This window comes from Sinocyclocheilus anshuiensis, unplaced genomic scaffold (genome assembly GCF_001515605.1).
Source record: "Sinocyclocheilus anshuiensis isolate Anshui unplaced genomic scaffold, SAMN03320099.WGS_v1.1 scaffold112, whole genome shotgun sequence".
NCBI lineage: Eukaryota > Metazoa > Chordata > Actinopteri > Cypriniformes > Cyprinidae > Sinocyclocheilus > Sinocyclocheilus anshuiensis.
The window spans coordinates 665,058-678,488 of NW_015557175.1; the positions used below are offsets into that span (position 1 = coordinate 665,058).

General features: G+C 35.5%; 1 protein-coding gene across 2 annotated transcripts in view; it reads right to left on the bottom strand.

Annotated features, from left to right (window-relative positions):
- LOC107678440 (synaptophysin-like) overlaps positions 1-2,107 on the bottom strand; it is a 43,106-nt gene extending 40,999 nt beyond the window's left edge. Inside the window, exon 1 of one of the 2 annotated variants that reach the window (XM_016473710.1) lies at positions 1,975-2,107. In XM_016473710.1, the coding sequence (XP_016329196.1) occupies positions 1,975-1,992 (18 nt within the window). In that variant the 5' untranslated portion in view covers positions 1,993-2,107. The remainder of the gene's footprint in view (positions 1-1,974) is intronic. The other variant, XM_016473711.1, reaches the window with a different exon arrangement.
- Between the last annotated feature and the right edge of the window lie 11,324 nt (positions 2,108-13,431).

Here is a 13,431-nt window from a genome sequence, read left to right on the forward strand (position 1 = left end):
TTTTTTTTTTTAAGATGACTGAAAGGAGGAAAAACCAACGTGAAGTATGGACTTACTTCACTCAGTCATTTATTTACTTTATAACAGTAAATAAATATCGGTTCCGCATATCGGTTATCGGGCACATAAACACGCAAATAATTGGTATCGGTATCGGTTATAAAATATCAATATCGGTCGATCACTACTATATATGTAATTTCAAAATCATTTCTATTGTCTTTGAAATATGGTTGTACTGCTGAATGTACTGACAAGCATTTATGGTAAACTAAAATATACTTTAATTTCACTTATATTGAAACTTGTATGTCATGTATTTAAACATATTTATAATTACATAATTGTATTGATGAAGTTTCAGTTTAGTACATTTAAAATATTTTAACTTTAAATGTAAAATCAAATAACACACTAGAGTTAAAATGATAAACAAGTACTGTACACGTGCTTTAGTATGTTAGTCAACACATCAAAATAAGTGCACTTCTGTAAAGCACAACAAAAGATTATTAAAACATAATGACTTAAAATGTACTGTAATGTAACGCTTTTTAAAAGTGTACTTAGCCATGAAAGTGAACTCTCTATAAATACACTTAACCTTTAATTTCATTAATATTATATTATCTGCAAGTAGTTTTTTGTATATATATATTTATAAGATTTGACGCACACTACAATTGCACATTCAGTAGAATTAAGCGCCCTTCTTAAATATCTATCTATTTATCTACAGTCTCTATCTGTGCAATGCATAGAGTGTTTACAGCTTCTTACTTCTACTGAGCACACACTGTCACATATTTGAGTGGATAATGCAGGTATGTTGCATTTCTCTCGATACACTGTAACAACCTGAGCGGCCCTGGTGACGTCAGAGCGCCCGCGAGAGGAGAGGTAGACTTTGCAAGCATTAGAATTAGTCAAAGCTGCTTACATCAACGTTTCCTTTATGAAAGTGCAACTGGCGAGCAGCACATACAGGCCACACACAGGCCGATATATCTGACTCGCACAGCGGGCGCAAGGCCAGAGAGCGCGCGAGTGAATGCGGCACGCTGCAGACTGCGTCGCACTGTCATCTCTCACCTCGCTCTTTAATGCAAACCATATGCCATCTGCTGTAACCCAGCGTGTGATACCCCTGTTCTGTTACGATGTAATAGTTGACAAACACTGACTGGAGAAATAGTATTCTGAAGTCCGATTCGTTTGAGAGAATCGGTTCTCTCGGGCGGTTTGACTCAAAGAGCTAGTTCGCCGAATCGTTTGTGGCGTCACTCAAAAAGCAGCATTTTAAGTTTCATTTTTTTTTCGTTATATAGATTGTTTATGATTCAATCATGTCATCCACTAAAAGTTATCCCTTACACGGTCAAGTCGTTTACGAACTCTGTGGGAATCGGTTCGATCGAATCACTAAAAAGAACCGGTTCAAAAGACGATTCGCTCGCGAATTGGACGTCAGTGTAAATACAGATAAATAGCCCTCACAGGGCTCTAGTCCTTTAATGCCTCAACTCACAGATGCAGCATCAAATTAAAGACCTTGAGCTAACAGCCAGTTTGGTCTATGTGAATCATACAGCACCCCGTTTGAAAATAGTTGCGCATTAGTTCCCACTAAATATATATATATACTGCAGTATAAAATACCACCGTCGCAATGCACTGCATAAATCAGTGCTAGTGCTATTTAACGGTTTCACGTGACATTTTTGTTTTGAATTGCCAACGGTTTTCTGTTGTGTTTTATTTGGTGCCATCCAGCAGGGACTCCCTGAAAGTCAACGAAACGTCGTGTCTAGGTATGTTCTTGTCCTGGTAAGTCATTCATTTAAACTGCGTTATCCGTCCTGTTAAAATCAACGTCGGTCAGTCAAATAACAGCAGCCTGTTTGGTCTACATGCGAGGAGTTTGCAGTAGATTGCAGAATGTATTCGGTGAATAGCTGTGATTGAAAGCCCTACCTGGTTGACAACATCCATCTCGTCCGCCTTCCGCTGATAAGAGGATCAGACGAGTGGAGGTAGAGCGCCGCTACATCCGGGTCACCGCAGGAGCAGCGCTCCGAAACACCGCTCACGATAATCTCTCGGTCAAGTCATGCTTGTCTGAAGAAATGAGGTTCTTTTTTTCAGGATGGGCAGCCTCGAATAATAGAACAATAAACAACAATACTAAATTAAATATTTTGTCAGACATACAATGTTATTTCTTTATACTGTCAGTTCCCCCCTTATTTTACTTAGCTACATAACACTGAACTGAACAATTGAAAATATTTTCGATAGATTGCATTTGAATTAAGTTCAAATGTACAGTATGAAATTAAATGTCCATTATCTGCACACATTTAGGTAGATTATGCAAGATGTTGAAAAGTGAAACTTGTGAACTTTGTTCAGTTGAGATGCATCAATGCATAACTAACTAAATGCATTGACTGGCTTTCTGCTAATCCTCAACAGCCATCATTTTTAACAAAACACTGTAAAACAAGACATTACAATACATGTAGACAGTACTGGTCACTCTGATATATTGATTTATATAAGGTTCATATGTAGATCTGTTCATGCAGTATATTATTGATCCAGGTTTCCCGCGGAATTGGGCTACTTTAAAGGGGTCATATGGTGTTGCTAAAAAGAACATTATTTTGTGTATTTGGGGTAATGCAATGTGTTTATGCGGTTTAAGGTTAAAAAAACACATTATTTTCCACATCACGTGTTTGAATCATCAGTGGCAAATTCTTTAAAAATAAAAAAACGTACTTGCAGTCTGTGAGTCAGAACAGCCGGCATTGTAGTCTACTCTACCAGGATCAGGAAAGAGTCCTCCATAAAATGCGCTGCACACATCTGAATACGACAGATTGTGACTTATGACCAGGGCCGTTTCTAGCCAATTTGACGCCCTACACTCTTAAAAATAAAGGTGCTTCACGATGCCATAGAAGAACCTTTTTGTCTAAATGGTTCCATAAAGAACCTTTAACACCTGAAGAACCTTTCTGTTTCACAAAAGGTTCTGTGTGGCGAAAGAAGGTTCTTCAGATTATAAAAAGGTAAGAAAGAGATGGTTCTTTAAAGAACCTTTGACTGAATGGTTCTTTGTGGAACCAAAAATGGTTCTTCTATGGCATCGCTTGAAGATTTGGACCAGTTGAAGTCTATGAAGACATGAGACAGGTAGCCCATGATACAGCGAATTGCAATAATCAAGCTGTGATGATATAAAAGCATGAATTACAATCTCTAAACACTTTCTGCTTAGGAAGGGATTAACTTTGGCTAATCTTCAAAGGTGATAAAAATTGGAATTGACAACAGAATTGATTTGTTTGTTCAGCTTTAGGCCACTATCCAGAATAAAATCCAGATCCTTGACATCAAGTGAGCGATATGGAGTGAGAGAGCCCAAGTCTACAGCACTCAGATCAGTTTTCTCGGCAGGCCCAAACAGAACAATTTGTGTTTTGTCATCATTCAGGTGCAGAAAATTATTGGTTAAATACTGTTACTATTCAAATAATTTTGCATCTGCATAAACACTATTTTTCTAAAATTTTGATAAGAACGGCAGATTGGAGATTGGTCTAAAATTTGAATAAACTTCAGGATTAGTTGAAGGCTTCTTAGGGATCGGTGACACAGAAGCTAGTTTAAAACAATCCGGAACAGTCCCTGTCAAAAGGCAGTTGTTTATGATATTCACTAAATCAGGTCTGATTGTATCAAAAATTTGTTCTACATATCATGAGGGCAAAACATCATGAGGGGAAAAGGTGGATTTTAATTTTAGAGTGATTTCTTTACATGTCTGTAAAGAAACTAATTCAAATTCACTCCATAGAGTAGTGGATAAAATGGGGTCTGGAATAGAATTCGCCATTATAGATAAATGAGCCCAGGTATTTTTAACTTTATCTAAGAAGTACTTAAGAAAGTTTTCACATTAGAAGAAATCTCTGGAAATTGGGGGATTTAAAACAGAGTCAATAGTTGAAAATAGAATTCTAGAAGAGTAAGAGTTTTTGACAATAATTGTGCAAGGAGTCTTTCAGCATTTAATAAACTTTAAGCCCATCCTTCTTCCACTTGTGTTCACACTGGTGACATTGCTGTCTAAGCACCTGAATGTCACTGTTCATGCATGCCCTTACGAAAAAGAAGTTGATTCAAGTGTGCTATTAGTATACTTCTTTTAAACTAAAAATAGGAAAGTATACTTTCAGTCTAATTTTTATGTACTTCTCAGAAATATACTTAAAATGACATTTAAGTACACTTGACTTATACTAAATAGAAATAGAATAAGTCTAAATATATTTGAGCTATACTTGTGCTCCGAGAATGTTTTCATTGTTATACTGTAGAGGGCGCTAGTACACATCTTCTGTACAGAATTTCCAAAACACAAGTGAAGAAAAAAACGAAACAACAGATGCTTCCACATGTATTCTAACACGATCTTCAGACATAAAACAGCATCAAAACTGTGTAACGTCATGGAATAAAATATCGACCAATGAAGAGGTAATAATGACTGTCAAGCTTTGGGGTGTTGATCGACTTTATCTACGTTTTGATTATCATTCTGAATCCAATTCATAGTCTTTTTTCAGCTTTTTGTTCAAAATGTTGTTTATGTATACTTACTGTGTAAAGTATACTTAAAAATATACTTGAACTTTACTTAAGTATACTTAATAAAATAAACTTGAAGTATACTACTTTTTGGTAAGGGTAAGCATAAAGTTTTGTAAGAGGTTCTCATCTTGTCCTTCCTTGAAAATAAATGTAACAGTAGATTTATATATTCAGAACTGGAGGATGAAGTTCAAACATCTGCACTGCCCAGCAGACAAAGAGGTCAAAGAGAAACAATCAAAGTTCAAAAACAGTCAAAGTTATGAAGGCACAGATGGTTAAGAGCTCCAGTTGCTTTAGTAAAGCAGGGATTTAGAGCCGATGACCAGGCAAATGGGTCGAGAAGATCCACATGTGACTTTGCATCTGAAGGGACACAAGGGTCTATGATGAGCAGAACTGTGTGGCAGGTAGCAGAATCAGTCACTCGCTCACGAATGTCATTTCTGATGAAAAAATAAATAAATAACAGGGAAAAAAATGACAATCTCTTAATGTACATTTTAAATCATAGTTACAGTTGATCACAGCCTAAGATCTATTTGATTTGTCTGTGATATTGTACATAGTTAATATTTTTCACAAGGAGTTAAGCTAGCTCAGAAAGCATAAGATCCCACCCTCTCTGCAAATCACTCTCCAAAGCCACGCCTCCAAAACACATGACCGCACACCGGCAGAGCAGAGGCTAACCAGCGACACGATGAGAGACGGCGTTGATGGAGGATTGAATACAACGCTGTCAGATTAACTCATGTCTCATTCACCGGCGAGAAAACATTACAGTACAAAGCGCATAATATTACAATAATAACTTCTTCCATTCTCGCTCGGTCTGCAATAGAGTAACAGAACACGCTGATGATAACGGATCATGTGTGAAAGAGGTTTGCAAATACATGCGTTGACAGGCAGGTAGGACAGCCTATCGGACCGAGGAATATGATTGGACGAACATTTTATGGTCATACGCCTTCCACAGATGATATAAATACATTTAGACCACTTCACTTTGTGATTGCTATCGGGATGTGTAGACTTTCAACCAGCATAACAAAAAATGTTTTTGAACCAAATCACCCTGCCTTTAAGAAAAGAAACTTACTTGGGAAGTCTTGTGTCTCCTACAGCAATCGGCACAATAATCTTAAAGAACAACAGTGACAGACTCATTTACAGCCAACATGAAATCATAATTAGCCCTATGTACTTTATTAATACAGACTCCTTGTTTCATTCTGAACAATTCACGAGTGTTAGTTATTGTAAATAAATAAAAATGCTTATCTTCATAATTTTTAATCAAAATGATCTTTACTTTCCTGCTGACATCACCCAGGCAGCACAGGCATGGATAATGTTAACCAATAGCATAATGTAAGCATTTCTAAGCATAATTTAAGCATAGCAAAATCACATTCAGATCTGGCTCCATTCTAGTATTTTGTGTTTTAACTCTCCAATCAAATCCATGAATAAAAACATTTTTTTCCCACACAGAATATCTGGTTTCACACAGAAATATAGGTAACACTTTACAATAAAGGTACATGAATAATCATGTATTAATACCTGAATTAATACTTCAAAATGAACTAATGATTAGTGAAGACGTGAGCTAATCATGAATCAATCAAGAACTATCCTTAACTGGAGTCATAATAAATTGACAGTTAACTACTTACTAAATTCAGCTCATGATTTATTACAAACTTACTCTCAAATACACATGTACTAGTACAGCTACTATTTAGCCCAGTTAAGTGATGTTGTGTGGCTTTTCAAAAAGTCAGAGAGTGGAGGCACAGTATCACCACTGTGTCTGCATGGAGAGTGAACTGTGCTGATAGTCAGCAAACCTTCCCCTGACCTTAGTGCATGTTTCCTGTTTGGTTATTTTGGGAAACGATTGTTCAGCAACTGTTCCACAAATGTTCTTCGTATGTTTACATTTTTTATTTAACTGTGTATAAGTTGCAGTGTGTTGAGTTTGACTGGAAAGAGTATAACACAAAACAGATTATGACCTTTTAAGTTCAGTTATTAGCTCTGATTAGCTCACGTCTTCACTAATCATGAGTTCATTTTGAAGTATTAATTCAGGTATTAGTATATGATTATTCATGTACCGTTATTGTAAAGTGTTACCATGTGACATTATGAAAGTAAAATGAGTTGCAAATAGCAACGTTACATTTCACATTTTTGTTTTGAATTTTAAGCAACTGATAAGCCCAAAGAGATGCATTTAAAATGTTTTAAAAGATAAAAAAAACAGTAGTCTTACCATGACAAGGTGGTATAAACAGGAAAAGGATGATAAAAACCATGCTGACTGAAACAATGACAAATCCCCAAAAATCTAATGAAAAAATGTGAAGCTTATAAAACAAATACAAGACCACACACATGTAAATGATCAAAACGAGGGGTGAGAACCAGAATGGCGTAAGTGACATTTCACCAACTTTACAGGAGGGCCAAAACAAAAATTGACCATAGTGTGATCTGATTTTGTGTACTGATTTCAATCTTTTATAATAAAAATGTGTACACACATAGATAACAGTATACTTATTGAACACTATTTTGACATTTATTCAGAAAAAAAAAATCCATTTTTTTTTTTTTTTAATTTAAAAAAAGTCACTTGCACCTGTTTGGCACCAATGTTTTATTCAATTTCATGTATAAAAACATGGGCGTATCTGCTGACAATATGAACAAAACATTACATTAATGAGTTTAAAAGAAATAACAATCCATTGTGATAAAATAAAATATCACATAAAAAAGCCCTTACATCAAATTAGTTAATTGAATGTGATTAATTTTACTGAAATAGTAGTCTCAGGCACTTAACAATTTGGTCAAATGATTGATTGAAAAGCCTTTACAGATGCCTTCCCTAGTAAAAAAGAAATAGGCTATACAAAAATGTATTTGAAATACATTTATTTCATGCTATACTACAAATACATTTACATATTATTTACATATCACTAAAGTGGTATACTTAAAGTTTGCTTAATTGGAAGAACTAATTTTGTACTTTAATTGTAAGAAAGTAGTGCTGAAGTCTAACTAAAGATATACTGAAGTATATTTTATTGATTTTATTGTGAAACTATTGCAAGTATACTTCAGGTACAATTTAAATATCATTTAGCATTTAAAGACCGATATAGCATTTTTATAGCTTTTAAAGACCGATATTATTCGAAGATCATACAGTCCTCATCAATAGTGACATTAAAACACATTTTAGGCTTAATATTGAGAAATGTGCATTGTGCATAAGTAGTACTCCAAATCAAGTTTAATTATAATTTTTATACCAGTAAGTATCGAGTGATATGTCAGTAAATAGACAACACATAAAGTAAACAAAATGTTAATAGATTTATTAATTCGGTATCGAAATGTTCACTAGGGACATACCATCAGAATGTAAGTTGTTGGTTACTACCCGCTGGCTAGCTACACCTCACTGACAATTAATTCTGGATATTTCATTTTCTCCCTCATCATCCAGCTCTTTGTCACAAAATAAGATAAATAATACATCTTCAGCAGTAAAAAACTGTTTTCTTCTCATGGTTGACCTACCTGGTTACATGTGGTGTCAGCCATTTTGACTCAAGTGCTATCCACAAGCTTTACCCACAGTACATTTCTCAGTGCCAAAGGGGCGTAAGTGCAGCCTTTTTGGCTCCAACTGGTTTAGTATGTTCAGGGTTAAGTCTTTTGGTTTCTAATGAATAACTCCAAAATTATTAAGAATTCACTTGTGACCTTTTGGCAGTAGAAAGAGCTCATCAAGAGCTTTCATTTTATATATACAGTGGGTACGGAAAGTATTCAGACCCCCTTAAATTTTTCACTCTTCTAGATATTTCATTTTCTCCCTCATCATCCAGCTCTTTGTTACAAAATAAGATAAATAATACATCTTCTGCAGTAAAAAACTGGTTTCTTCTCATGGTTGACCTACCTGGCGGCTTACATGTGGTGTCAGCCATTTTGACTCAAGTGCTATCCACAGGCTTTAGCCACAGTACATTTCTCAGTGCCAAAGGGGCGTAAATGCAGTTACGCCTTTTTGGCTCCAACTGGTTTAGTATGTTCAGTGTTAAGTCTTTTGGTTTCTAATGAATAACTCCAAAATTATTTAGAATTCACTTCTGTCCTTTTGGTAGTAGAAAGAGCTCATTAAAGGGGTCATATGATGCAATTTTAAGTTTTCCTGTCTCTTTGGAGTGTTACAAGCTGTTTGTGCATAGATAAGATCCCTAAAGTTGCAAAGACTAAAGTCTCAAACCTAAAGAGATATTCTTCAAAAAAGTTAAGACTCGTCCACACCCTCCTAAAACGCCTCGTTTAAACACGCCGCCACATGTCTACGTCACTATGTGGGAAGATTTGCATAACACCACCCAAATGTTCATGCAAAGAAAGAATGTTAAATAAAATATCTCCTTTTGAAGTGGACTTTGAACTTTGTAACTTTGCAGATCATTTTTATACTCAAACAACAACATTACAGACTAACTAAGTTGAAAAAGTGAAAAAGCATAATAGGACCCCTTTAAGTATAAAAAAGTCATAATAAAAATATTATGCTTTTAGAGTAACAATATTAATTAATATAATCAACATCCACTCACCCATAACTTTCAAGTTGAATCTTTGTTCCTGCTCTTTACTGTTGATGTCAATGGCATAAAGTCCACTATGTTTGACAGTTAAATTAGTTATAGTGATTTGTCCAGTTTTCACATCAAGAGTTGTGATGCCTTTGAATCTCTGATTCGGAATGTAAAAATCATCATCATCATTCTCCCATTCAATCACCTTGACAACAATTCCGCTGCTGTTTTTGTGTTTCCATATAATGCTTCGGACTGGATGATCTATTTTGGCTGGACGAAAAGAAACTTCATCACCCACTGCTTTCTTCATATTTTCACCTAATATATAATATATATGAGAGCGTTAGTTAACGTTTCATTCATTCACTACAGTCATTTACAATTTATATATAATTAGGTTATACTATACTATAATATAATTTAAAACCAAACTGCTGTAGAGTCGACAGAAACAGATGTTGCGCCATCTTTGATAAAATGTTAAAATCATCATGTACCTGAAACAGCTTCTGTGGTGATGAACACAATGCAGATGGTGACCAACATCAAGCATCGTAGAGGCATTTTTGTTATACAGAGGACACCTTAATGCACTTTTGTTCTGCTCAGAATGTCTTTTACACGCGCAAGACGAGGTGTACGAACAGGGTATACAGACTCAGAGGAAGTTCGAAAACCGCAATCATACGGCATTGAGTGCCATTGGTTGGCTGCAGCTGCTGCTGACTTGTGTACGTTCATAGCAAATGCTTGATGTCTGACTGAATGTGTGTTTGTTTTCAGGATGACTAGCAACCACGACCTATATGCACTACATAATGCATGAAAAATGACCTCGAAAGATGACGCCAGGGCAGATCTCGCTCGCCAGGGGCCGCTCTGTTGTTTTTTGAATGGTGGTATCTAAATTTAACAGAAAAAAATGCATCCTTTACTCTTCACCCAAGTTTTGGTCAGAAGTAAAATAACACAGATCTTTTTGTGAAAATGTATTGTAATTTATATGTTCCCCCCCTTAATATCTAATTTTAGTAGAAGTAGTAATAGTAGCTTATTTATTTATACACAATCACCTACACACCTGCAAAACTCTCTGCTTGGTGCCAGTAAAAGATTCTCACCTTGTCCCTCTTTGAAAACAAAGTATTTGCATGGAAGAGTATATTCATATATTTAAGCAAATGATAAGCACAGGTGAGAGAAAGAAAACACATTTTAAATGATTAAACAATATCTCATTGTGCAAAGGCATTATAATTAGGAAAAAGGTGACAATAACCACATCCAGTTACATATAGATTTATGTGATTTCCTCTCTGATGAATAATGTTGTACATAGTCCCTCTGCTGTCTAGCTTTAAAACAGATCTCACTCATAGACTGGATCTCAGTGCTATTATCTTGCTATTATCTGCTGTGCATGTGTAGAAGTTGTCAGATTTTTTTTGGTTTTTGACTGTTTTGATCTTCTTTAGTTTTATCACAGGTTTGGGGACCCGCTCTGTAAAGAAGAAAAAAATACGATGAAAACAGTATGAGCGTCCAGTTCACACAGAAAACCAAATAAAATACTACAAAAACTACAGCAGCCTTAGAAAAAGTGTTGGGACAGTACAATTGTACAATGATGGTATCTGTTGGTAATACTGTGGTACTTTACATATACTTTACAAAAAAGTACCATTGTAATTCTTTTTTTTTTTTTTTGGATATGTACCATAGTACTGCGATATTCTTGGAAGTACCTTGGATTACCAGGTAAATACCATGGTATATTATATCAAAGTGCCATGCCATGGTATTACAATCTGATACCTTTCCTGTATGTGAGGCTAGATAACAACAACAACAATAATGTTTTAACAGTATTAATATTCATGAATATAATAATCAGTATCCACTCACCCATAACTTTCAAGCTGAATCTTTGTTCCTGCTCTTTACTGTTGATGTCAATGGTATAAATCCCTCTTTGTTTGACAGTTAAATTAGTTATAAGCAGTCTTGGGCAGTAACTAGTTACTAGTAACTAGTTCCCTCTATGTTTGACAGTTAAATTAGGTATAAGCAGTGTTGGGCAGTAACTAGTTACTAGTAACTAGTTCCCTCTATGTTTGACAGTTAAATTAGTTACAAGCAGTCTTGGGCAGTGACTAGTTACTAGTAACTAGTTCCCTCTATGTTTGACAGTTAAATTAGCTATAAGCAGTGTTGGGCAGTGACTAGTTACTAGTAACTAGTTCCCTCTATGTTTGACAGTTAAATTAGTTATAAGCAGTGTTGGGCTACTAGTTACAGTAACTAGTTACTAGTTACTAGTAACTAGTTACTGTAAAAATATTACTTTTGGAAGTCGTGGCCTAATGGTTAGAGAGTCGGACTTGTAACGCAAAGGTTGCGGGTTCGAGTCTCGTACCGGCAGGGATTGTAGGTGGGGGGAGTGAATGTACAGCGCTCTCTTCCACCTTCAATACCACAACTGAGGTGCCCTTGAGCAAGGCACCGAACCCCCAACTGCTCCCCGGGCGCCGCAGCAAAAATGGCTGCCCATTGCTCCGGGTGTGTGTTCACGGTGTGTGTGTGCACTTAGGATGGGATAAATGCAGAGCACTAATTCCGAGTATGGGTCATCATACTTGGCCACGTCACAATCACTTTCACTTTTTGCAGAAACTAGTAGCGTAACTAATTACTAATAAGATTTCAGTAATAATATTACAGTTACCATTTATTAAACAGCTCGTTACTTAGTAATTTTGATGCCTCGACCCCGCTGATTTGAAATCCAACAATCCAATAATTCCTAGATTTATTTTCATAATTTTCTGACTCACGCAGGCACATGAAGTCACCAGTGCATCAGGAAAACTTGGAATATGGAAAATCTTACATTCAGGGGATGGAAATATTGCCTGATTTTGTCATGAGAAAAGATGATCTGAGCACAGATGTGTAAGTTGTGGCATTATTTACTCTGGCATTACATGGCTTGCCCACCCACATCCCTCTGATCCGATATAAATTATATTACCATAATTAAAAATCTTATGAACTTATGTGATTTCTTTTGATAAAATACTTCATGAAATATAATCATATTTGGGTAACAGAGAAATTATAGCTACTATTAGCTTCAAGCTACACAAGACATTAATACAACACTTTTACTTAAAAGTCACTATCAATCACCATTGAATGTTTGTAAAAACTTCTGACTACGATCCAATGTAGATTTTGGTCAAATGATGAGGCAGAAATATATCGTTGGTAACATTTTAGAATAATTTTATGTGGAAGATACACAATTACAACTTCTGTGGGGCGTGAAGGAAAAGTAATGTAACTAGTAGTGTAACTGATTACTGTTGCTAGAAAGTAATAAGTAAAGTAATAATATTACTTTTGAAAGGAGTAACTAGTAATGAGTAATAAATACATTTTTGGAGTAACGAGCCCAACACATACAGTTGTGCTCAAAATGATTCATACCCTTGATAAATATGATAAAAGAAGTCTGTGAAAATAAATCCACATTGTTTATCCACTTGATCGTTCATTCAAAAAATAAATAAAAAAAATCTAACCTTTAATTAAAGTTAAACAAAGTGAAAGTGGGGGAAAATCACATTCTGAAATAAATATTTTTCTCTAATACAGTAAGAGGATGTGTGTCTCTATCGTCCTAATGCAAGGTGAGGAGGACAGTTTGAGTGGCCAAAGACTCCAAGGATCACAGCTGGAGAACTGCAGAAAATAGTTGAGTCTTGGGGTCAGAAAGTCTAAAAAAAAAAAAAAACCATGTTGTTTGGGAGGGTTTCAAGAAAAAACTAGAAAAGAAAACGCTCTCATCCAAAAACAAACTCGAGCATATTTATTTGCTAGACACGACTTGAACTTTAAAACGGGACTGGGTTCAATGGTCAGATGAAACTAAAAAAAAAGAGCTTTTTAGCTGCAAACACTCAAGATGGGTTTGGTGCACACAGGGATAAAAAAGTACCCCATGTGTACAATGAAATATACTGCTGGATCTTTAATGTTTTGGGCCTATTTTTCTGCCGGAGATCCTGGATATCTTGTTCAGATAGATGGCATAATGGATTCTATAAAATACCAA